This window comes from Marmota flaviventris, chromosome 19, assembly GCF_047511675.1.
Source record: "Marmota flaviventris isolate mMarFla1 chromosome 19, mMarFla1.hap1, whole genome shotgun sequence".
Classification (NCBI taxonomy): Eukaryota; Metazoa; Chordata; class Mammalia; order Rodentia; family Sciuridae; genus Marmota; species Marmota flaviventris.
Genome location: NC_092516.1, coordinates 19572988 through 19597063, shown reverse-complemented (window position 1 = coordinate 19597063; position 24076 = coordinate 19572988). Strand labels below are relative to the sequence as shown.

Genomic DNA, 24076 nt, shown 5'->3' with positions numbered 1-24076 from the left:
ACCCTGAGTTCAGTCAGAATGAGAAAGGGGGCTGCAGAGGTCCTGAGGGCCTGACTTTGTGGGCATAGCAAGTGACCTGAGGAGACTGGTTCGTCCGCACACCTCAGAAGAAGTATGTGTGGAGGGAGGGCGACCCCAGCACCCCGATATGGACCAGTGTGGCTGGCTGCTCGCCTTCTGCCCTGGCCCAACAGAAGGTGGGCAGCCATGTTTGTTGAGAGAACGCAAACTTGGAAGGACCTAGCCCCTCGCCCTCCCTTCTCTCTCCCTCCCTTTATTTCCTATCTTACTTTGTGGTGCCTGAGTCTGTGAGGTCACGTGGAGGAGCTGGTGACACAGGTAATCACTGGACCACAGGTGTGCGGACCAGAGAGGGAGCAGCTGGGAGGGAAGGGAGCCCTGCTGGGCCGGAGCCTCGTCCTTGGTCCCTGGCTCTTAACACCTTCCTCAGTGCTGAGTGACGGCAGGCCGATTGGCGGGCTGGATGAGTGGGGCATCGGCCTTTGAGTAGAGGGGAAAGAGGATGGCGGAGTCCTGGGCGAGGAAGAGAGGTCTTGGGGCTGAGAGGTGCCTGGGAGCTCCCCTGCCCTGGAGTCTGCTGATCTGAGCACTTAAAGTGCTCTCGACCTGTGGATGTATTGGGGGGGGGGTGTTTTGGTTGGAGAGGGTGCCAGGGTTTGAACCAGGAGTGCCTAGCCACTGAGCCACATCCCCAGTCCTTTTAAAAAATATCTTATTTAGAGACAGGGTCTCACTAAGTTGCTTATGGCTTCACTAAGTTGCTAAGGCTGGCTTTGAACTCACGATCCTCCTGCCTCAGCCTCCCAGGACCCTGGGATAACAGGTGTGTAGTACTGCACCCAGCTTATGTCCTGACCCTTGGAAGAAAGGCATTAAAAAATAAACAGACTTGAGTGATTTTGTCTTAAAAGTAGAGAGCAAATAAGGAGGAACCTTAGATTTTTTTTTATATTAGTTGTTGATGGACCTTAATTGTATTTGTTTGTATATGGCATTAGAATCGAACCCAGTGCCTCACGCATGCTAGGCAGCGCTCCTCACTGAGCCGCAGCCCCAGTCTGGAACTTTAGATTTTTAAAGAACCTTTTTTTGCTGGACAGGCAACTGTGGGGAAGAGCATCTCCCAGGCCAGAGGTCGCTGGAAATTCAAACTGACCATTTGAAATGAACACTTACCCTAGTGGACGCTGGAGACGGGTGGGCCTGATTCCCTTGCTTCAGCCAGTTACTTGAACTCTCCACACCTGAGTTCCCTCGCCCGGATTACCTGGGGGTGATAGCACTTACTTCCTAGGGTGTCATGAGGCTCACAGGCAGTGGTCACTGAGCAGGGGTCACAAATGGGCGGCGTGTAGGCCAGCCCTGGCTCACAGCATTCTCATTGCCGGCATTTAAAAATCGGGGATTTTTACCTAAGGAGTCTGATGGTCAGCTTCAGTGTAGAAGTCAAGTTAGCAACACTGAAGTGCGCTTCCCCCAGTACTGTGGGTGGAACCCAGGGGCGCGCTATCCCTAGGCTACATCCCAAGCCCTTTTTTAAATTTCGTTCTGAGACAGGGTCTCACTAAGTTGCATAGGCTAGGCTTGAACTTGGACCCTCCTGCCTCAGCTTTTGAGTCATCGAGCTGAAGTGCGTTATCCAGGCAGAGGGGACACCTTCCTGTTCACTCGGCACCCTGTGCGACCCACAACCTGCTTGACTGGCGTGTGTCCTGCCTGACCTCAAAAAGTGTGTCCATCCCTGGGCTGTCAGTCAGCGAATGCTGCCAGGGAGGACAGGACTCAGGAAGAGTCAGCGTGACTCGGAGCACAGGAGCGGTGGCTTTGGCCCCTGGTGAGGACTAAGAGGCGGGGGCACCCAGGATGAGCCAGTGTTGGTTGTCACCGGCACCCACATGGTGCGCACTGAGCCTGTTCAGATTGCCAGAGGCTCATCTTGTCTCTTCACCCACTTTCTGCTGCTCCGTGGAAACCGGCTCCTCCCAGCCCCTCCCTCACTTCCTGTGGCCCGTGGTGTCTGAGCTCTTCATCTGTGTGGCTTTCTTGCAGGCCACGAGCTCCTAAGAGTGGGGCCAGCCCCTCACCTGCTTCCCATTCCCACTGCCGGGCTGGGAACAGAGCGCTAGGGAAGTGTCTAGCAGATTGAATTCAATTAAGTGCCACCCCAGTGACTTTCCCTGCGCAGGAGACTAGGGACAATGCAGTGTTTAGGGTTCTTTGTTTTTGCTTTTGTTTTGCTTTGAGCTTTGTTGTTCTTTGGCAAAATTAGCATAAAACTTTCCCTCTGAGGCATTATGGAATAGAAAGGGCTTAAATAATTAGTAAAGATGACGTAAACTCACAGGTGGGACGGTACATATGCATCAAACAGAGAATGCAGGTTTAGCACATTTCACATACACATTTCTCTGCCCCAAGGCTGCAGTGATCTGTTTTGCAAAAAGCAAAAATAACCTTGGTAATGAAAACCGTTCCCCTGAGCTGCTCTGTTTTGCAAATTTGAATTATTTCCTTCAAGTGTTGGCCCTTGCCCTGTGTTTATTAAATGGTGCTGAGAAAAAGAGGAAGGGGGATGAGGGTGGGGGCCGTCCCTCCTGCACGCCCAGTGGGAAGCTCCTGCCAGGCGTGCCCCTGGGACATGATTGGGTGGTCACTTGAGGGGCTCCCCAGGTTCAGTGTCACGGTGACTTCCGTGCTGGGAGTGGGGGAAGTACCTGTCCTTCCCTGCTGATGATGTGGACTTCCCCTCAGCTGTTGCCCCATGGCCCCTTAGAAATAGATGCTAAGCGAGATGGCAGGACGCGAGATCCGTGTAGGAAAGCCCTCTGTTTCTGTGTACTTTTAACAGACAATCTGAAAATCAAATTGAGAAAACAGTCTGTTCAATCTAGTTTAGGGGTAAAATTTAACAAAAGAACTGCAAAATGTATACTCTGAAAACTATAAAACCTTGTGGAGAAGAATTTAGATCTAAGTAAGTGGGAAGACGTCCGTGTTCACAGATACAAAGACTTGACTTCACAGAGGTGATCATACACCCCAGATGAGCACGTCCGACTCCCGGCTGAGTTATTTCTGGACATTCACAGGCTGGTTCTGAAGTCCATAAGGAATTGCAAGAGACCCAAGAAGCTAAAACAGCCCTGAGAAAGAAGGGGACCAGGGACTCACACTTCCCACTTTGAGAACTTACTACACGTTATGCGGGATGGAGACAGTGAGCGAAACAAGAAGAGGTCCGCGGACTGATGTGGGGGGGTCAGGCATACGCCCACGCGTCTGTGGACCACTGAGTTTCCACGGTGCCAAGAGAGTGTAATGGAGGAAGATCGGCCGGTCCCAGAGGCCATCGCCGCAGGACTCTGTCTATATTAAAGTCCAGAACCCTCAACTCCAGAGCCCTGTTAGCAGTGCTGAGCGCTGGGTGAGCTGAGGCCGAGAACTGGTAGCTCGGCAGGAGGCGCTGAGAACGTCCTGCCCTGGCCTGGGTTGGGGGTGCAGACCTGCGAATGTGGCAGTTGACAGAGGGGACTCACAACAAGGTCCACTTCAGGCTTTGAACACGGCCCTGGCTGCTCTGCCACTGAGACTTATTTTTTCAATGGACAGGTTTCTTCCTCTTCCTCTCTCCCTGCCCCTTCCTGATCTCAGGGGAAACAGGATCACCTTTCTTCCCCATCCAGGCAGAGTATCTGTCCTGAGTACACGGCCACCATAGGAACAAGTCATCCAGACTCTGGGGATGGCATCAGAGAGCTCAGAAATGACTGTCTCCCAGATTAACAAGGGCATGTCCACTCCCCCAGAGAACCTCTTTCACGGCCCCTGTTCCTGCTGATGGGCAGAACCACAGCCTCTGGGGCAGGAGTCCCCTGTGTTTTTCCTCTGCTAGCAAAGCAATAAACCTTTTCCTTTCTCTATAAAAACAAAACAAAAAACACCGTTGCCTTGTATACACTAAATGAGTGAATCGTACAATGTATGAATTAAAACTCAATAAACCTGTTAAATTTTTAAATAAAAAAATAAAAACTAAACTAAGAAACATAGCAGGGTACAGCAAACTAAATTATGATCATTAAAATGGCAAAAGGGGACATTTAAATAGGATTGAAGTATACAACCTAAGAAAAGAGAGAAATGAGCCATATTAAGATTGACTAAGTGCAATAAAGTAAATAGAAAGGCTTAAAAGAGCTTCAAGATAAAAACAAAAACTAGAATTTAAAAGAACGAGAAAAACAAAAACGACAGATCCAGAAAAGGATTGTCAGAAAGTTGAAAAACCTGGAGAATCAATGGTGGAGTAAAAGCTCACGACAGTTACAAATAAGCAATAAAAAATCAGCAAGGTTTCTCTAAGTTAAATGTGACAAATAGAAGACACTACTGAAAAGATGACGAATATCATCAATAATCAAGATAAAGAAGCAAGAATATTTTAATGTGGCAAAAACTTATTAAGATCAAGAAAATTTCTGCCCTTGAACTTCCGCAGAGCAAGGGCAGCTCTCCTGGGGGCCAGGGCACCTGGGGGCCGCCTTCATCTTCAGCCATCCTGCCCACGGGGGACCCGGACCTCCCTTGGCCAGGAATCGAGGGCTGGGAATGCATTCCAGGGAGCCAGACCAGGGGCCCAGGGGCAGTGGCAGACCTGAGGACTGGCCTCATTGAGAGAGGGGTCCTTCCTAGGGTGTGGCCAGCTGATTGCCTGGGGAACAAGGGACCTGGAGGGTCTGCTTCCTGAGCTGCGCATGCGAGGTTCCTAGGGTGACCAGCCTGTTAACAGAGGCAAGCAACAAGGGACCAGGGAGTTGACTGTGGTGACGTCACCTTCTTGGCCCGGGCTCAGGTGGTCATGGAGTTAGTGCTACACAGTTTACACATGGCCCTTTGCATCTGTGGTTCTCATTTGGAGAACTAGGGGGCTCAACTGTGTGGGTCACCAACTCAGCCTAAGCACTGGGGGGGGGGGGGGTGACACTTGCAGGGGGTGTTTAATGGTGACTGTGAAACTAGACCAAGAACATTCATAGGACTTCCTTGGCCTCCGGGAGCCCATGTGTCGTGCCGTGCTCTGGCTTCCTGTGTCATCAGAAAGGACACCCCTCTGCCCTTAGGAGCAGGAAGTGGGCAGTGACACCCCATGGTGAGCCCACCTGCTGGTCACTCCCGAGTGGGCAGGTGGGGAAATCCAGATGACATGTCGAGGGGGACTTGTTTCACTCTGGTCTGACCACCCCATGCTATCATTTTGCTACCAAGAAAATGGCACAAATCTCTTGCTGAGGTCGCAGAGCCGGGTCAGTGCTCGGGCAGGAACTGGACCCAGAAGGTGACTTTTGAGGCTGCACAGCACTCAGTCCCCTCTGGTGCCTCCCCCCAGAGACTGGGCCGCCCCTGCTCAGCCCCCTCCTGCTTCCTGCTTCTGCCCCTCTGCCGGGCAGACCATCTGTAGTATCCCCCCACTGTCACTGCTGTCCCCTGCTGGTGCCAGCCTGCTGTTTCTCATGTCCACGTCTGTGTGCTCGAAGCAGAGCAGGAGGGCAGGGTGGCCTGGCCGTGCAGCCAGGGAGCACGTGCTTCAGGCTCTTGCTTAGCTTCAGCTTGGCCTCCACCAGGCCCAGGGGTAACACCTCCCCAGGTGGGGCCAGGGGCTTCCCAGGTGCCAGGCCAGCGCCCTCCCCGCCCTGCCGGCCTCTCCTGGGAAGCCCCTTGTGGTGCAGGGAGCCTGTCCCCTCTGTTTCTGTCCCCACCGGTGCAGAGCAAATGTTTGTGGAAGCCAGTTGAATTAAAGGCCCCAGGCCACCTTGACATTTTCAGTCCCAGTGACTGGGTATGACAATTGATCCTCAACGCTGTGTTTTCCCAGGTTGTGGCAATGATAATAGTGGTGACATTGGCAGTAACGGGGTCCATTGAGCGCTGCTCCTATGCCACACTGTGTCCTGAGCACTCTGTGAAGGAGATGCCACGTGTGTCCCCATTTCAGCTGAGGAGACTGACATGCAGAGAGAACACGTCCCTTAGGCAAGGAGGTGCAGCAGGCAGCCGCAGGTTCCCAGCAGATACCCGAGTCCGCTGCCCGCGCCCAGCCTGCAGCCGTGCCCTCTGCCCGTGGTCCTGGCTGCCCTGGGTCTGGGCTCCAGGTCTTAGGTCCCTGTGGTCCCTCCAGGTGGCTTCCTTGAAGGTTCCCCAGACTGAGTGACGCTGTGCCCTGTGGTCTGTCTCCACGCAGAGGTGGGTGGGGTGGGGTGAGGTGGCACCTGGATTTATGTGACACTTGCTGGCAGCTCCCAGCAGCCCTCTCCCGGTCTCGGACCCTCGGGTTGACAGTGCCATTTTGCCAGGTGGCCGGATGAGGGTTCTCGCTGAGAACGTGGGAAACGCAGGCTCTCGTGTCCGTTCCACGTCCACACTGCATTTTTTCTACCAGTAAATTGTGCTTCCTGATAGGGACGTGAAATTCTAGCTTCACCAGGTGGGGGGGTCCATTAGATCACGTGATCTGCTGAGCCTCAGTTTCCTCTTCCTTAAAGCCAGTGACTTGCAGGGCACCAGGTGAGGAGCAGGAGGAGAAAGAGCTCCTGAAACCACCTGCTTGGCCCTCCTCCTTGGCTCCTCGAACGGCCATGTTCAGCCCTGGGTCTGCAGCGCTGGAGAGCCCGGGATTCCTCTGTGCTGACCTGCTGACCGCAGTGCACTGTACCTTTAAAAGGTTCCTCAGGCACTGTGGTCACCTGGCCCTTTGTTCCTGGGAGCAAGCCCTGCCAGGTCCAGTGGTTGCCATCACCAGCCCCCAGTTCCCCCAGGGCGGGTTGCTGGTCTGGAGAGGGCAGCTCAGGTGGCGGGACAGGCAGCTGCTCTGGGCGCCTGTGCTCACTCGCGCTCCCTGGGGCCCTCTTTGCTTTTGGCTTTAGCCAATTAATGTTCTGGAACATGCTCCCCAGAAATGGAAAATAGCAGCTTAAGGGATTCCAGTAATAAAAACTCGGGGGTTTTGTCTTGTTTTGGGGTGCTGGGGATGGAGTCCAGGGCCGCGCACAGGCTGGGCAGGTGCTCACCCTGAGCTACATCCTCAGTCCCCAGAATTGGAATTCCAAGGCCGGTCAAGCTCCAGAGTTGTGGGAGAGGTGTGGTGTGAAGGGCGTGCAGCAGGGTCCCCGGGTCCCCTGGAATCAGGAAGGCAGGCCCGTCCCTCCCTTGCCTGCCCTATTTCCTCCATTGACCCTCAGCCCCGGGAGGCCAAATGCTGTGTCTAGCCCTGGTCACAGGCAAGGCGGTCAGGCTGAGGAAGGCCTGTGGCCTGCAGCCTCAGCCCACTGGGCAGGCTCACCCAGCTCTGGAGCAGGAGAGTCTAGGTGCTGACCCCTGGGCCTGCTGCCTGGGACACGAGGGTCTCCAAAGCCATGATGTGCTTGACATGGTTCGGGGAAAGGGACTGGTGTGTTGACAAAGTGCAGAGACGTTTGGGTAAATAAACTGAGGCTGACTTGTCATGCATACAAAGAAAGTGTGGCTGGGACATAAGGTAAAGAAGTTGGCTGTGCTCTGGGGGACAGGCAGGGCGACCTGCCCCCTGGCCCCAGACCTGCCCAGCAGCCACCCAGCTGAGCTGCTCTGGTCCTTTGGAGAGCACCTCGGCCTCACAGGGTGAGGTGACGGAGCAGGCAGCCACAGCACCTCTGCTGCGTCTCAGGCCCTGTCAGCCCTATGGCTGCTGACACCGCCCTGCGTGATTGCAGGGCAAGGAGTGACCATGGCTCACAGCCTCCCAGCATCCTCTGCCTCGCTGCCCAGCCTCACTGCCCAGGCTGCAGGCCGTGCTCAGAACCCGAGCAGGTTCCCGTGACCGAGGCCAGTGCTGGGGCGTATCTTACCATAAGAGACCAGGAGCCCTTGACCCCACTGGTGTCTGCGGTGCCTCCCTCTGTGCCAGGCCTGGCTGGCAGAGCCACGGCACCCTCTGTGCTGCTGCCACCCCGCCCCCCGTGGCTTTCCTCTTGTCACCAGGTCCCCTTCGCAGGCCTCCTCACGCAGGCCCCGTCCTGGGTGCCAGGGAGACAAGGCTCAAGGGCAGGCACAGGTCCCCAGCCTGGAGCCACCGCCCAGCGGGAGAGGCTGCCACATCCCAGGACAGCAGGCACTGCGCTGTCCCTTCCCTGGGCGTCTCTGATTACATTAAGGACCAAGTGGAGGTACTTTTCAGGCCTCGTGCCCCGACGTGCAGTTGTCAGCTGGCGGGGTGACCGTCTGTCTGCAGGGGGAGTCGTGACCCCTCAGGTCCTGTCTCCTCACCGCTGCAAACCTTGCTCCTGTTCCCAGGGACCAACGTCATGGTTCGGTGCCTTAAACTGCTGAAGGAATTTAAGCGGAAGGTTGAAGATGACCATGATGACGATGACGACGAGGAGGCCATCTCCAAGGGGCTGCCCCCCGTGGACATCGTGTATGAGCGGGACATGCTCACGCAGACCTACGAGCTCAGTGAGTCCCCTTGGCGCCCGCTCCGACGCCGCTCTGGAGCACTTGAGTGGAGGCCGTAGGCGGAGGCTGTGGTGCCTGGAAGCTCCGCGGTTCCCTTGGGTCAGAGTCAAGTTCAGAGCCTTGGTGCCACATTGCCGTGCAGTGTTAGTCTCCGAGCCTCATCCCCTCATCTGTAAAGCGGGGTGTGTTGGGGTTCCTAGCTAGGCAGGACCAGGCCACATGTCAGGACAGAGACGGACCGAATTCGTTAGGGGTCGGCCTGCTGATGACAGAGGCTGGGCAGGCCTGCCCCAGAGCAGAAGGGCATCCAGCTTTAGAAGAGGGAGCGGGTGAATTCACCTCTCCTCTCCGCCTTTTCATGCTCCCTGGGCCCCCGCTGATTCGTTGGTGCCTGCCCACCCTAGGGCAGGTCTTCCCCAAGCAGCCGACCCCCTCACAGGCCCATCTCCTCCAGAAATACGCTTGTAGACACTTCCAGAAATCATCCTTTCCCAGGCATCACTGCATCCAGTCAGGTCGATGTCTAAAACTGACCTGCACACGGGGTAGCACCTGCGCTACCAATTATGAGGGCTGAAATATCTAGAACAGGGTCTGCTACGTAGAAAGCATTAAAAAAAAAACTGCTGTTTATCTTGTCCATTTTCTGGTCCTATAGCAAAGCACCCAAGACTGGATGATTTATAAAGAAAAGGTTTGACTCTGCCTTAGACTTAGGGAGGCCAGGAAGTTCAGACAGGGTCCCGGCATCGCTCAGTTTCTGGCTCTGGCCTTAGGCCACTCCATGCCTGGACAAAAAGCCAGAGGGTCGCGGATTTGTGGAGAAGAGACAGACACAGAGTGGCCTTGCTGCTAGGCCACCTGCTCTCGTGGTGACTAATCAGTGGAAACACACTGGCATTCGGCCATCCACAAGGGCCCTGCCCCCCCCAGTCACCTCCCCCAGGTCCCCGCTCCCCACACTGCCGCAGGGAGGGTTCCGGCTCCACAGAGATGGAGATGGGGGAGATGAACGAACCCACAGCACGGCACCCGTGGCCCTACGTCCTGGCCTGCGGTCGCCACAGGCTGGGAGTCCTAATGACAAAGGGACAAAAACTCTCCCGTTCCTCACCTTTCCTCTGGGCCCCAGAATCTGTGTAGGACATCAGGGACCCAGTGCCACTGGGGGCAGAGGACGCAGGGCCCTGGCTCAGCCGCGGGTTGGAAGCCACACAGCACATCGCTGGCCTCCTTGGAGGGCGGCCGGGCAGTTGGCAGGATGGGTTCCTCAGACCCCGTTTGGGGACAGTGTCCCTTAGCTCTTCGTTCCCATTTGTAGCCTGTTGCTGATGGGAAGTGTCCCGGCTTCCTGGGCGAGCTGGCCCCCTCTTGTTCCTGCCCGTGCCGTGGGGCAGGGCCTCCTCGCCCTGACTGGCTTCCTGGCAGGAAATGGATAGGAGAGGGTTCCCAGCAGTCAGGAGCTTGGCCGCCAAGTCTGCCCTGCGGTTCACACATCCCCTGGGCACGGGCCCACCTCCACTGCCCGCTGGCCTCCTTCCTGGGGTCCTCAGCCTCAGATTAGAAGAGAGAGTTTAAAAGGGCCTCGTGGGAAGATGAGATAACAGTCCCCAGGAGCCAAGTTGGTGGCAGGACGAGAGTTGAGGACCTACATAGCACGGAGCTGTGCGCGGTCAGCAGCCAGTCCTTCCCCAGGGCACCAGGCAGTCATCTCCTCCCATGGTCCGCGCTGAAGGCCGCTGCAGAACAGCGTGGCCGTCGGTGTCCCAGTGCCTGGTCTACCAGGAAAGAAACCTGGGGAATGCACGTTAAAAAGTTCTCAGTTAAAGATTTTTGCTTTTGAAAAGCCTTCATCAGTGCATTATGGTCCCACGTGGTGGTAGGGTTCATTTTGATGTGATCGTACGTGAACGTTTGCTCAGGAGGGTTGGTCTCCTTCAGGTGAAAAAAGTCCATGTGAAAGGGCTGGTTTCCTGCTGCTGAGTGAAATGGCCCTCCTGGCCCTGGTGGACGAGCCCCGGTGGACGAGCCCCGGTGGCCGTACACTTGGGGTGCTGGTGTGGTGGAGCCCACTAGAGCTGTCTTGTTCTCAAGTGTTGGTGGAGCCTGGGGGGGCAGGAGAGGAGGGCCCGTCCTACCCTCTCTGGTGGCTTTGCTGCTCCGACGCCCCTGCACCTGGGAGGGGGGTGACTTGGCACAGCTGCCCAGGCGCGGCTGGGGCTCACGCTGTTGTTCCTCACAGTCGAGCGCAGAGGCACCAAAGGAATTTCCCAGGCTGAGATCCGAGTGGCCATGAACGTGGGAAAGCTGGAAGCCAGGATGCTCTGCCGGCTGCTCCAGAGGTTCAAGGTCGTCAAGGTAACACGTCTGGCTGGGCCCAGCGCACACTCACGAAGCCATGTGTCAGAGGAGCAGATCACCTGCCATCTGTGCCTAGGAGCAAAGGCTCCCTGGGGCTCCCCCGTCACTGCTGCGGCCTTGTCCCCACTTGTCAGACCTGGAGCAGTTGTCAGCTTTGGGAAGTCACAAGGCAGGGCACCTACGCCTGAAGCTGGCTCCCGGGTGGGGACGGGCAGCTGGGCCGTGAGTGTCCGTCCACCTGCCCACTCCGTGTTTACGTGACAGGAGGGCGTCGGGCAAGCTAACTGCGTGTCCCCTTCTGTGATCCAGACCTGCCCTCCTGCTGCCCCTGTCAGTCAGCTCTCTGTCACTGTGTGGGATGTGACTCAGGAAAGGTTGCCCTGGCTCGTGGTTCTGCAGTGTCCAGTCGCTGGCTCTGCGCAGCACATGATTGCGGGGACACATGGTGAAGTGACTGCTCCATCATGAGCCAGAAGGACAGAGAAGATGACTGGGGTCCCAGAACCGCTTTGGGAGCATGGTGACCTAAGGGCCTCCCACTAGGTCCCACCTCCTAGAAACTCTGTTACCCTCACTAGTGCCACCCTGGGTACTGAAACTTTCCCACGTCACCCTCTTCTTGCCCACATTTTGGACACTTTGCCTGAAGGCAGGATTCTGGGTGAGCTCATGATGGCAGAGCACTTGGTGCCCCCCACCCCTGTGCCGTGTGCACTGACGCCACTCCTTACCCCATGGAGCCTCCGCCCCCTGTTCCAAAAGATAAAGTGAGCACAGATCAGCGATGACCAGGCCACTAGTCCTGTGCTGTGGCTGCAGGCCTGGACGCTCTAGTGCCCGGCAGCCACTGAATTCTGTGTGACAAACACTCCCTGCCTGCTGACCATTATTTTTGTGAGCCGGGCCTGTGCCCGGCCCAGAGGCTATTGGGAAGGTCACGTTAGGACCCCGCGCCCCAGGAGCTCGCAGTCTCAGTGCACACGGGGGCAGGATTGCATCCGGAGCCGTCTCCACCGGCTCGTGGAAGCAAGGGCCAGGAGACAGGGCAGGAAGGGGCCCCAGGCCATGAGACAGGAGAGCACTGGGGACAGCAAGACCAGGCTACCAGCCTGTGGTGGGTGCAGTAGGCTCTTTTCAGCAGAATAAACACACTCCTGTCCCCTGTAGGGATTCATGGAAGACGAGGGCCGGCAGCGGACAACCAAGTACATCTCATGCGTGTTTGCGGAGGAGAGCGACCTGAGCCGCCAGTATGCCCGGGAGAAGGCCCGCAGCGAGCTGCTGACCACTGTGAGCCTGGCCTCGGTGCCCGAGGAGACACTCCTGCCCGAGGGCGAGGACGCCTTCCTCTCCGAGTCGGACAGCGAGGAAGAGAGCAGCCGCAGCAGCAAGCGCAGGGGCAGGGCCTCCCAGGGCCACCTGAGGTCCTCTGTGGACCTGGGACCAGGCACCCAGCCTCATCACTCCACGCCAACCAAAGGTAGGTGGCTGGCACGGGTGGGGGCGTGTGGGGCCGAGCGCCTGGGCCTGCGGGCACCTGCAGGGGCTGCCGTTCAGCTCAGTAGGCACCTCCGGGCCCCTCGGTGCTGCCCTGAGTCGGGGCGCACAGGTGTCACTCGCATCTCCTAGGAGGCTTGGCGAGGACAGTCATGTGGTCTGTCTCCTGCCTGCCTGCACAGCAGTGTCCTTGGCAAATGTTTTGTTAGGTTTTTACTATTAAAGGAATAGAATTCCGGAAGGTTCCTCTGTTCCCTTCCCTCGACATCTATCCAAAGCTCCCTGGGGTTTTGGTTCAGTAGAGATGACTGTTTGTGAAGCGCCCTGGAGGTGGGGCTGATGGCGGGTTTGCAGATCTAGCATCTGGCCTTGTGAGAGGGACACTGGCTGCCCGCGGGTCCTCACCTGTCTTTGAAGTGACAGTCAGCAGGTGTGGCCTGTTGGCTCCTGTGGCTGCCAAGCACAGAAGCCCTTGTCCCTTCCCTCTTGATGGTTCCCCTCCTGCCCTCGTCACAGGTGGGTGGAAAGTCCTAAACCTACACCCGTTGAAGAAGCAGCCGTCTTCCTCCGCAGGAGCTGCCGAGGACAGGGCCTGCCGGGGCCCCGCGGGCAGGGACGGCCTGCTGGACTCCAGCAACAACTCAGACCTCAACGTGTCCTTCGGCTCCCACTGCGTGGAGAGCAACAGCGGAGACATCGCAGTGATCGAGGAGGTCCGGCTGGACAACCCCAAGGTCGGTGTTGGCCAGGGGAGGGCATTGTCTCCGAGGGAGCCTGGCCGCTGGGCCAGCCTGCTCCTGCCTGTGCCTGAAACTCAAGGATAGCAGCCGAGCCAGGGGCAGGGGCAGGGCCAGGGCCAGGCACCAAGGGCCAGCTCTGTGCTCACGGGAGCCACGTCCTTGTTCCCACGCTCCTTCACGTGCCCGCACCCTGCACACAAGTCACCTGCACTGTGATGTCCCCAGGTTCCCTCTCCAACAGCTTATTCTTTTCACTCGAGTTTACTTTGCAAGGAATTCTGTGTTGCCAGTTTAGATGGCTGTGAGCTGGTGTTGCCCCAGAGGACGTTGGCCAAAGAGACATTTTGATTGTCACCACTTAGGGAGGGGACTCTCCCAGCAGTGCGGCGGCCAGGCCGGGGTACTGGTTATGGCTGCTGTTGATTGGACAGGTCCTGGCATGTTGCCCAATGGGCCTCGAACCAGGCTCAAGTGGTCCTCCTGCCTCGGCCTCCAGGCAGCCCTGCCCGCATGCAGGGTTAGGGCTAGGGCACCCTGCGCCTGGCTACGGCTGCATGTTTTCTTCCTTTCTTTTTGTGGCTCTGGATGTCCAGCCCGGGGCCTGGTTTGTGCGGGCCAGTGCTCCAGCGCTGCGCCCCACCCTGCCAGTCAGTGGTGCCTTGTCCAGCACAGACTCAGCCACAGTCCAGGCCAGGAGCACTCGCTGTGAGGGAAGAGTAACCCTCAAACAGATCAGAAAGCGTGTCCGGCATCTTGTCCACGCGCTGCATGCTCCAAGGCCTCAAAGGCACAGTGGGGCAGGCCAGGGCTTTGTCATCCGTGTGAGGACAGGGGTTAGAAGGTGACGGGCACAGGATGCCATCTATCACGTGATTCCAAAGGTGCCTCCGATTCTGCCAGGCCTTTGGGAGCAGAGCAGACGAGGCCCCCTGGGGGTGGGCTGTGGTGGGTGGGTGGCTTCCTGCTGCTGCTGGTTTGGGGTACGGCCCTGCAGGGTAAATCCCAGCTCTGGGCTGTGGGGGACGTGGGGCCCCTATGGGTTGGTGGCTGCCCCTGAATCAAGTGAGGACCAAGTGGGGACCGTACTCACCCTGCCCTGCTGCTCCTCTGTGCTCTGCTCCTGTCCCTGTGGACATATGGGGCTCGGTGGGGGTGCTCACAGACACACTGAGCCCTTCCTCCCTGCTGGGTGCCCAGGCTCCCTGTCCATCACTACTGGCCTTGTCACCAGCTGGGGAAGCTGGGCCTGCCAGCTCTGTCCCCAGCAGGGCTCCCACTGTGTCCCCTGCCCTCCTCTCCCCGCCCCTTGCCATCAGGTCTGTGAGGCCCCAGCACGCGCTGCCTACAGCCTGGGGCTCCGTGGTCTCTGCCCACTCGGCTCCTTTCCAGTGGAAAGTCACTCCTGAATGGCGGTGGCACTGCCTCCCCATTTTGGGTCTTTCTGGGGATAGTGGCGTCCTCTGCTCCTGGTGGCTCTTGGCAGGGTGTGTCTCCGCTCCCCAGCAGCCGTGGCCAGCAGCCTGCAGAGTGCTCGCTCTGACCCTCGGGGTGCCCTCTTGGGCCCAGCAGCCCACCCCCTGGTGGAAGTGCTGCCCGGCCTGAGTGCCCACATGGGCCGAGTGCACCTACACGGCTGTGCTGAGCCGCTACCCCAGCCAGGAGTGAGGAGCCGGCCAGCAAGCCGTGCCCAGCTGCCATGCCCGCCACACAGTGACTTGTGCCCAGTGACCCACGGGGCGTGTGCTGGGTTTAGGGTCCACCCAGGGCTCGCTTCTGAGCTTCCCCAACGTCTGACCCAGGGCACGTGGCGTAGGCTCCCGTTCACCCCAGGGACACCCGGGCTGGGCTCCAGAGCCTGCCGCTGCTTCTAGTCCGGTGCTTCCCGAGGGACGCGCAGGGGCCCTGTCCCAACTCCATCTCAGTGGCGCAGACAGTCCTGGGCTCCTCCCCTGTGAGGTGGGTGGTACTGAGAAGGCCGTGGAGCATTTTGAGGACACAAACCCCATGGGCCTCAGTGAGAAGCCGTCCCTTGCCTCCCTGGGGTGGGCCCTGGGGTTGCTGCGGTAACACTGAGGCCTGTTCTGGGGCCAGCAGATCCCCCAGGCCCAGGAGCCCCTGCTGGCAGGTGGCTGTGCCACTTCAGAACCCTGAAAGGACCCACCTCTTGACTTCCCTTCCTGAGGGCTAGGAGGGCACAACCCCTTGGCAGTGTCCGGCCCTGGCTGAGCCCGCCTGTCTCGTCCCCCAGGAGAGCAGCGGTTCCCAGAGGACCGGCAAGCACGGCACGGGCCAGGACAAGCCGCACAAGACGTACCGGCTCCTGAAGCGCAGGAACCTGATCATAGAGGCCGTCACCAACCTCCGCCTCATCGAGAGCCTGTTCACGTAAGCCCCGGGCACCTGCCCCGGCCCCGTCGGCCTCTGCTCTCCCTTTGTGGTCGGGAGGGTCCGAGTGCTCCTGCCGTTCTGAAGCTGGGCCTGACGGGGTGGGGGAGCGGGCGTGCCTCTGCCCCCCAAGGCCACCGTGGGCTGGGGGGGTGCTTGTAAGGAAGGAGAAGCGGCCCCAGCAGCGCTGGCCTGGGCTGGAGGAGGCCGATCTGTGGCCGGTCCCTGCAGCCCCCTCCGCCAGCGCCTCCTGGGCCAGCAGGCAGCGTGAGGGCCACTTCAGAGGAGGGGCCTTGCCCTCAGTCAAGGACGTGGCTTCTTCATGCTCAGTCCCTGACTGGGGCTGGACTCGGGGACAGGGGCCATCTGCAGATTCGGTGTCACCTTGGTCCCCTCTTCTGTGCAGCGAGGGGCTTGGCGAGATGTTCCTAGCGAGCCTTTTAGACCTGGCATTCTGTGACCAGAGATCTAGAAGTGTCACTGTGTGACTCAGTGAGACCTAGAGAGTGAGATGTGTCGAGGAGGAATAAGGAGCAGCTCAGGTCTGAGGGGACGGTGGTGACGGGAACGTCCCTTAGCTAGAGAATCAGTGAGCGCCTGGACTTGGTGAGGACGATAGCCTCCCGCCCCCGCTCCCCTCCCAGCTGTCCCAGGCCCCGATGCCTTGGGGTGCCGGCAGGGCTTGGCTGGGGGCCCTGTAGGGGGCCGTCTGGCATGTCCTCACGTGCTGTAGGGAGGGGTCTTCAGGGCTCCTGGAGGCCCACCTTCCTGGGGGAGGAACCCCATCACGCCTGGTTTGTGCTGGGTGCCGTCGGGGGGGTCCTTTGGCGTATAGAGTGGCCTGCTGTGTTCTGATGGGCAGCCTGAACTGCTTATTTTGTGACGTCGCAGGATACAGAAGATGATCATGGACCAGGAGAAGCAGGAGGGCGTGGCCACCAAGTGCTGCAAGAAGTCCATCGTGCGCTTGGTGCGGAACCTGTCCGAGGAGGGCCTCCTGAGGCTGTACCGCACCACGGTCATCCAGGACGGCATCAAGAAGAAGGTACTGGCTCCCCGGGCCCGCGCCAGCCCTGCTGAGGGCCTCCCCGCCCCTCGCCCTCGGTCTTGGCACCTCTCAGTGGTCCCTCTGTTGTGGGTGACTCCGCGTGTCCCAGTGTGCAGCATGCCCCTGACCTGGGGATCAGGGGTTCCCAACTTTGAGAGATGGATACAGAAAAAAGTGACAGCGTGGTTGATGTGAGAGTGGCGAGTCACCCAGGCAGAAGTCCCCTGCAGCTGGCCTTGGGTAAGGGAGGGAGAGGGCAGGCAGCGTCAGGAGGAGCTCAGGGACATTCGGAAGGTGGAGCACCTTCCATCCCGGGAGGGCAGGAGGGAGTGGCCGCCCAGCGAGCGAGCATGCCAGCCTCCAGCCCACTGACCCATCACCTCCGTCTCACTTTGTTGATTTCTGTAAAATGTCAAGTTTGGGGCCGTTCCCATGGCAACGGTCGCTCCACGAATTTGCACGTATTCTGTGGCATAAATTTTTCAGGGTCAGTAATTTGTGGTGGCGCAGCTGGGCACTGGGGGACGGTCACTATTAATTTCTGACCTCCCTTCCAGACTGTGGTTCCCACCTCTGCCTTGAGAAAGCTCTGCTTGGGGCCTCTGGTTTCTCATCAGCTGCCAAGGTCGTGCGTTCCTGCTCTCACTGTCCCCAGCACGGGGCTGCACCCAGCCCTTTTCATTTCTATTTGGAGACGGGGTCTGGCTGAGTGGCCTAGGCTGCCCTCAACCCTGGGACCCTCCTGCCTCGGCTCCCAGCAGCTGGGGCTGTAGCAGGAGCCACGGCGCCTGGCTCACGCCATCTTATTTCTCAAGAAATTTGCAAAAGACAAAGCGGTGCAAGAAGTGACCCAGGAAACAGCGTCTGCCGTTGCCAAAGTCTTTTAAAATAAAATGACATGTCCCTTTGACCCCCTCCCTCCCCGCAGCCTGCACGCTCCTCCTTATGAGGCGTCAGGATGTGCTGAAGTCCCTTCTCTGAAGGACAGATGGCCCATCGGCCGCACCTGATGTCTGTTGACCTTCGAGGGCCGATCTTCCAGATCACAGCCTCGGGTGACTGAGGGCGCTGGGGAGAGGCCACCCGGCTTTAGTGTCAGCTCTCTCTCTGGCTGCTCTGTGCTAGGGGCACAGGTGGGGAGTGGCAGGAAGGCACAGGGCAGCCGTCAGCACTGGGGTCACGTAACTGGAAATGGCAGGGTGCGGTCGGGGGTCGCGGGGTGCTGCTGTGGCCTGCCCTTCCACTGCGGGGGGCTGCAGCTCGTCAGCGCCCCTCTGGCCTGGAGTTCAGGGCTCGGGTTTGGTGGTGGGGGCTCGCGCTGGCCCCTCAGGTCCGCTGGCGCCACACTGGCTGGAGTGCCTGCTCCTGCCCAGCCTCTGCTCCTGTGTCCTGTCCCCGCTGTCAGGCCTGGGGGGTTTCTGGGTGTGGACCTCGGAACCGTGAGTGCTGCGTTTTAAACTTTTGAGCTGTCACCTGACTGTGTCTCCTTTGAGCCTCGTGAACCTACAAAGAAGGGATGGTTCAGAGGAGGGGTGGGGTCTCCACAAATGAGGAGCAGGGACTGAGCAGAGGTGGCCTGTCAGGGCATTGCTGTCTGTCCCCTGTCCCACACCTCTCTGAGCCCATTTGTGGTGCAGAGCTGCTGGCACCGTTTATTCTGAAAACCCTCATCGTTTAGAGGCCTGGCTCTCGGGTGCTCAGGCCACCAGCCTCCTCACCCATGGTTCAGCCACGCTCGGCCTGTTCCGCCCGTGTCCCCTCTGCTGGGCGCTGCGGGTGGCCCTGCGTCAGGTCCCCTTGTTCACTGCGGCTCTGCTGGGACCTGACCCACCCTCATGGTTCTGCTCGGTTCCTGGGAGGAAGTGAAATGAAGGCTGCCTACATCCTCTGCCACTTCATTTAGCCGTGCGCCTGGCAGGGGCCCCAGACGGAGGACAGCCGCTGGCTGATCCAGATGGAAGCGCTCAGGATTCACCGGGGGCGGGGGGAGTGTTCCCCCAGGTGCAGCGGGGACCCGTGGGATGTGACGGCCCCGCCAGGGAACTGTGGGCGGACGGCTGCACCAGGCACGGCTGCTGGAGGGTGGGACAGCCGTGATGTGATGGCCAGCAGCTCAGCTACACCCTTCCTTCCCTCTCCCGCTTGTCTTCTGAAATGTCAGGACCTCGGCCCTGCCTGCCCACTGGGACACTGACTCTCTCTGCAGGTGGACCTGGTGGTGCACCCGTCCATGGACCAGAACGACCCTCTCGTGAGGAGTGCCATCGAGCAGGTGCGCTTCCGGATCTCCAACTCCAGCACCGCCAACAGGCAAGTGGCGGGACCCAAAAGAACCTCGAGCAAGGCACCGGGGCCTGTGTGTCCCGCATGTCCTCAGACAGCCCTGTAGGTCACCTTGCGTGAAATCAGTGCGCTCATTGGGTCAGGATGGGTGGTTCACGACCCCAAATCTAAGTGAGGATTGATTCTTTGCTATTTTAAGAAAAAAATCCCAGTGTTCTGCCTCCACGGATCTGCCAGCGAGGGTTCCGAGCTCTCCCTGCCCCGGGCCTCGGGTCCCGAACTCAGCCTCATAACGCTGCCCGGAGACTGCCCTTGACTACCCAGTGGCTGCCCTCACCTTCTGGGGCTCTAATTTAGTTCATGGTCCACTTCAGACGGGAGAAGATGCAGGAAGAGAAAGTCCTCCGCCAGGCGTAAGCCCGAGGGCTGCAGAGTGCTAGTGGGGTGGTCTGCCATGAGGCCAGGGGTGGAAGACTAGTCTCACAGAACTCCCGGCTGCTGGCAGCTCTGGAACCGCCCTCAGACCTCGTGTGTTGGGCTCCTTCCTCAGACGGCAGCGCAGCCCAGTTGGTGGGCAGCCCCTCCGTGCCCCCTGCCCCGTATCCTGTGACTGGCACACTGTTCAGTTGTGTCCTCTGCCTGGCCTCTGCAGACAGCGGGTTGGACCCGCCCCACCCGGTGCCTTCGTCTAGGTCACGCAGACCGACACCGAGGCTCCCGGCCAGCTTCTCTGACGTGTTCTTGTGCCTGGTGTTTGGCTGCAGGGTTAGAGTCCCCCAGCCTCCAGCCCCTCCAGAGGAGGCCGAGGAAGAGAGCCCAGGGAAGGAGGGCCCACGCACATCCGGAGACTCCGACCTGCACACGGCCGCGAAGCCAGAGAGCACGCGGGTGAAGAAGACCGAGGAGAAGATGGGCATAACCCCGCTTAAAAACTACCACCCCGTCGTAGGTAAAGAGCAGCCCCCGCCCGCCTGCGACCGCATCTCATGGCCACTTGCGTGATGCTGGCGCACCTGGGGCCCTGCGCTGGGGCTCTGGGCTGCAGGCAGTTGAATGGGGTTGGAATCGCGGGCTGGGCCCTGCTGGGCTGCCACGTGCCTTCTCCAGCCTCCTTTCTCCTGTCTGCACAACGGACGTGGTCCGTGCCCAGCACGCCTCCCAGGCCCTTGGCAGACTCCTGGAATCAGGGTAGATCCCCACACGAGGAGTTGTTCACAGAGATTCCTTCCCTCTGCTGGCTGTCCTCTGAGGAACATTCCATGAGCTCAGAAAGTTCCCCCGTCCTGCCCTCACCTGCCTCCCCAGCTCAGGTGGTCTCCCTGGGCTCAGGCTCCCTGGGCCGCCCTCCCTGCCCGCCCACTGCCCACCAGCTGAGGCTCCGCACTCAGGCGCCTGGCTCCCCTCAGACATGCACATGGCTCTCAGGGCAGCAGCCTCCACCAGGCAGTGTGGGGGTGGCCCAGGTCACAGGCATTTTGTGGGACTCCCCTCTGAGGTGCATGGCCTTCACCCCTGGCCTCGTAGCAGAGAACAGAGGGCACCGAGGGGCAGGAGCCCTGCGTGGCTGAGCAGCTGTGCCCAAGAGTGGGCCAGACTGGGCCCTAGAGTGGACTCTGCTGCTGTGTCCACCTTGTCCCACCCTGTCCTCGTCACCAGGAAAAGTCAGGGGACAGCTTATTTGTATCAATACAGAAATAAGTTACTTTAAAAGAACCAAAATTTCGGGCTGGTGCTGTGTCTCAGTGGAAGAGCACGCGCCCCGCCTGTGTGAGCCCCTGGGCTCACCCTCAGCACCACGTGGAAATAAATGAACAAGTGAATAAGTCAGCCATAAGGTATCGTGTCCATCTACAACCGAAATGTTTAAGGAAAAAAACGAAATTTTGGAATATTTGGCACGTTCCCACGAAGCCAGAGACCTTGTCCAGTGGCCTTCCATGGAGGCAGCTGCCACCCATCTGTCCTGGCCCCCTTGCTCCCCACAGCCTGCCCTCTGCTCCTCACCCCCCATCTCGGCCCCTTGAGTCTGCCCCGCGGCCCCCGCCCACCCCTCCCCCTGCACATCTGCGCGTCTGATGAGCTACTGCAGGTGTCATCTTGAGTCACATTCCCCAGGAGGTGGACACCAAGGGAGGGCAGGCACTGGCCGTCTCCCTGGGCCCAGGCGCAGTGCCCTGGGGGGGGGTCTGGGGGTTTCCTGAGCGCTCTGCCCCCTTTCTTGCTTCAGTTCCGGGACTTGGGCGTTCCCTGGGGTTCCTGCCCAAAATGCCCCGCCTGCGGGTGGTCCACATGTTCCTGTGGTACCTGATCTACGGCCACCCTGCTAGCAAAGCGGCCGAGCAGCCCGGCGTCGGCGGTGAGAGGAGAAAGCAGGAGCCAGGCAGGGCAGGCCCGCGGCCCTCCTCTGGAAGCGACCTCGAGGCCCCTGAAGGCCCGGCCAAGGACAGCAATGAGGGCGCCCCCTGGGAGGCCGAAATGGAGCTTCCCACAGAGACAGGTGAGGCGCCGGGCGTCCCCTGGACGGGCGTCCCCTGGACAGGCCGGGGCGGCTCCCAGGTGCTCAGATGAGAGCAGGGCCCACCCCAGCCCAGGCTTCTCCCTCCCTCCTGCCCGTGGGGCCGGGACCTGCCGCGAGGCGCCCAGCCGTCAGGGTGACGCCATCCTCTTCCTAGTGTACGTGGACGAGTGCTCCTGGATGCGCCACATCCCTCCCATCCCAGTCCACAGGGACTTTGGCTTTGGCTGGGCTCTTGTCAGTGACATCCTGCTCTGCCTGCCCCTGTCCATCTTCGTCCAGATCGTGCAAGTCAGCTACAAGGTACTGGGGCTGGCCGTCACAGGTCCCAGGGCTGGAGACCACCAGTCACCCCGTCATGGGGAGAGTGCTTGGAGTTGCCCCCGGGAATGGGTGGTGGGGGTATGGGAGGAAGGATGGTAAAGGGGAGGACCTCAGAGACTCCTCCTTCTGGAGGGAGGGAGACAGATAACTGGTTCAGCAGTGACATAGGTCATAAAGAAAGGGAAAAAAAGAAATGACCTTCAGCCTTGTCATCCAGAGAGATAACCACTAGTTTCTGGTAGATTGTCTTTCTCATCCTTGTTATTTTTATTTTTTTATTTTGAGACAAGGTCTCACTCTGTTGCTGAGGCTGGCCTCAAACTTGGAATCCTCCTTCCTCAGCCTCCCCAAGTAACTGGGATCACTTGCCCAGCTCCTCATTTGTTTTGTTATGGTCGGGAGCGGGCGGTATGTGTTTCAATCAACCCTTAAAAAAAAAAAAAACCTGAGATTCTTTTTCTTCTTCTATTACCTGTTCTTTCCACTGGACAATTTATTGTATTTTCCACATCATTTTTATTTATTTATTTACTTTTTTGGTGGTGCTGGGGATCGAACCCAGGGCCTTATGCAGGCAAGGCACGCGCTCTACCAGCTGAGCCACATCCCCAGCCCACATCATTAAGTTTGTTAACTTGATGGATTCATAATAATTCTCCGTAAGCATGTACTGTGTTGGACCAATATTTTTTATTTAAATGCCATTTATTCTTCTAAATGACATGTTAATGAATATCTTTTAGAGCATAAATACATGACAGGGGTGACAGGGGAATGACAGAGGAGACGGCTGCCTTCCAGGGAGTGAGGTCCCCACCACCTCCTGGGAGTCCCCTTGCTCCACCCACCAGCAGCCCCAGGGCATGCACTTGCTGTCACCAGGGGAAGGGAGGGGGCAGGTGTGAGCCCCGGGCAGAGGCGGGGAGGGGTGGAGTGTTGGTGGGTGTCTCCTCAGCCTTGTGGCCACCCTGGTCTGCTGGCCAAGTTGACCTGCAGTTGGCCTCCGCAGGTGGACAACCTTGAGGACTTCCTCAACGACCCTCTGAAGAAACACACGCTGATCCGCTTCCTCCCCAGGCCCATCCGGCAGCAGCTCCTGTACAAGAGGTGAGGGCCTTGAGCAGCCCGGTCCCAGTGGCCTTGTACCAGGCTCCCAAAGGGCAGGCTCTGAGTGGCCGCCAGGTCCCCTGGACGGCAGGCCTCAGTGCGCAGGCGCTGTGCCTTTTCTTACGTGAGCAGGAGGCCGGGCAGCACCCGCTGAGGCCTGCAGTGGGCCGTGTGGTCTGGGGTGGTTTTTCCTTTTGTTGACTTTCCAGATCAAACCCGAGTGTGGGGGTCCAACCTCCGTTGCCTGGTGGGGTTTGGGAAGGGTGGGGTGGCCCAGTGCCGGGCAGGCCAGAGGCCAGACCTCCAGGGGCCCAGGTGGAAGCCAGACCCTGCTGCCCGCGGGGAGCGGCTGGGAGCAGGTGCCTGTGTGTGTCCAGGCGCTACATCTTCTCCGTGATTGAGAACCTGCAGCGGCTGTGCTACATGGGGCTGCTGCAGTTCGGTCCCACGGAGAAGTTTCAGGACAAAGACCAGGTAACGTCTCCAAGCCCAAGCGACGGTGGTGCCCCACGCGGGCCGCCCCAGTGCTGACCCACAGTGTGCTTCTCCCCACGGGGTCTCCTGCAGGTCTTCGTGTTCCTGAAGAAGAACGCGGTCATCATCGACACCACCATCTGCGACCCCCATTACAACCTGGCCCACAGCACCCGGCCCTTCGAGAGGCGGCTCTACGTCCTGAACTCCATGCAGGACGTGGAGAACTACTGGTTCGACCTGCAGTGCGTCTGCCTCAACACCCCGCTAGGTACACCTGCCTCCCCCATTCTCTGCGTCAGCGAGGCTGGGAGCCAGAGGAGGCTGCAGGTCGCTCACAGCCTCCAGGTTTCCAGGCTGCTCCCAAGGCCAGCAGAGTCCCTGGGGCTCCCTGAGAAAGCAGGATGGGGGGCCTTGGGCCAGGGGCTGCTGGGCCCCACCCAGCCGAGCACACACCTGGTCCTCATTCCTGTGCTCCCTGGATAAGTACCTGCGGAGCACCTGCCATGGTCACACGCTACTCCTTGCCACACAGTGACGAGAGCACGGCCTGCCCTGCCCTCACCACGCTTGTGGCTATGAAGTGGAGACACAGTTCACAGAGAGCCCCAGAGTGTGGCGGGTGCCAGAGCATTTTAGTGGGGTGCTTGGGAACAGCCTTCCCAGGTCCACCCGCCATCCCTAGGGGTTAGGCTGAACCAGCCAGGCCCAGGACTGGGGAGGTTCCAGGCAGGGAAACAGCCCGTGCAAACCCCCTGAGGTCCATGTTGGATCAAAGAGCAGAGACTGGCATGTTGAGGGGGTTGTGGGTGGCAGCCAGACTAGGGGGACCCT

At 59.1% G+C, this 24076-nt stretch overlaps 1 protein-coding gene and 1 non-coding gene across 3 annotated transcripts in view; one reads left to right on the top strand and one right to left on the bottom strand.

The window, feature by feature from the left end:
* Nucleotides 1-24076, top strand: part of Gtf3c1 (general transcription factor IIIC subunit 1) — a 64368-nt gene that overhangs the window by 20163 nt on the left and 20129 nt on the right. Inside the window, exons 7-19 of one of the 2 annotated variants that reach the window (XM_027948603.3) lie at nt 8347-8508; nt 10751-10866; nt 12037-12349; nt 12940-13100; nt 15355-15491; nt 16383-16536; nt 18746-18849; nt 19587-19771; nt 21050-21319; nt 21495-21640; nt 22671-22768; nt 23146-23242; nt 23336-23513. In XM_027948603.3, the coding sequence (XP_027804404.3) occupies nt 8347-8508; nt 10751-10866; nt 12037-12349; nt 12940-13100; nt 15355-15491; nt 16383-16536; nt 18746-18849; nt 19587-19771; nt 21050-21319; nt 21495-21640; nt 22671-22768; nt 23146-23242; nt 23336-23513 (2121 nt within the window). Of the gene's footprint in view, nt 1-8346; nt 8509-10750; nt 10867-12036; nt 12350-12882; nt 13101-15354; nt 15492-16382; nt 16537-18745; nt 18850-19586; nt 19772-21049; nt 21320-21494; nt 21641-22670; nt 22769-23145; nt 23243-23335; nt 23514-24076 lie in introns of both variants that reach the window. The other variant, XM_027948602.3, reaches the window with a different exon arrangement.
* Nucleotides 22199-22271, bottom strand: Trnaa-ugc (transfer RNA alanine (anticodon UGC)). The gene has a single exon. It is a non-coding gene; the product is annotated as a tRNA-Ala (tRNA).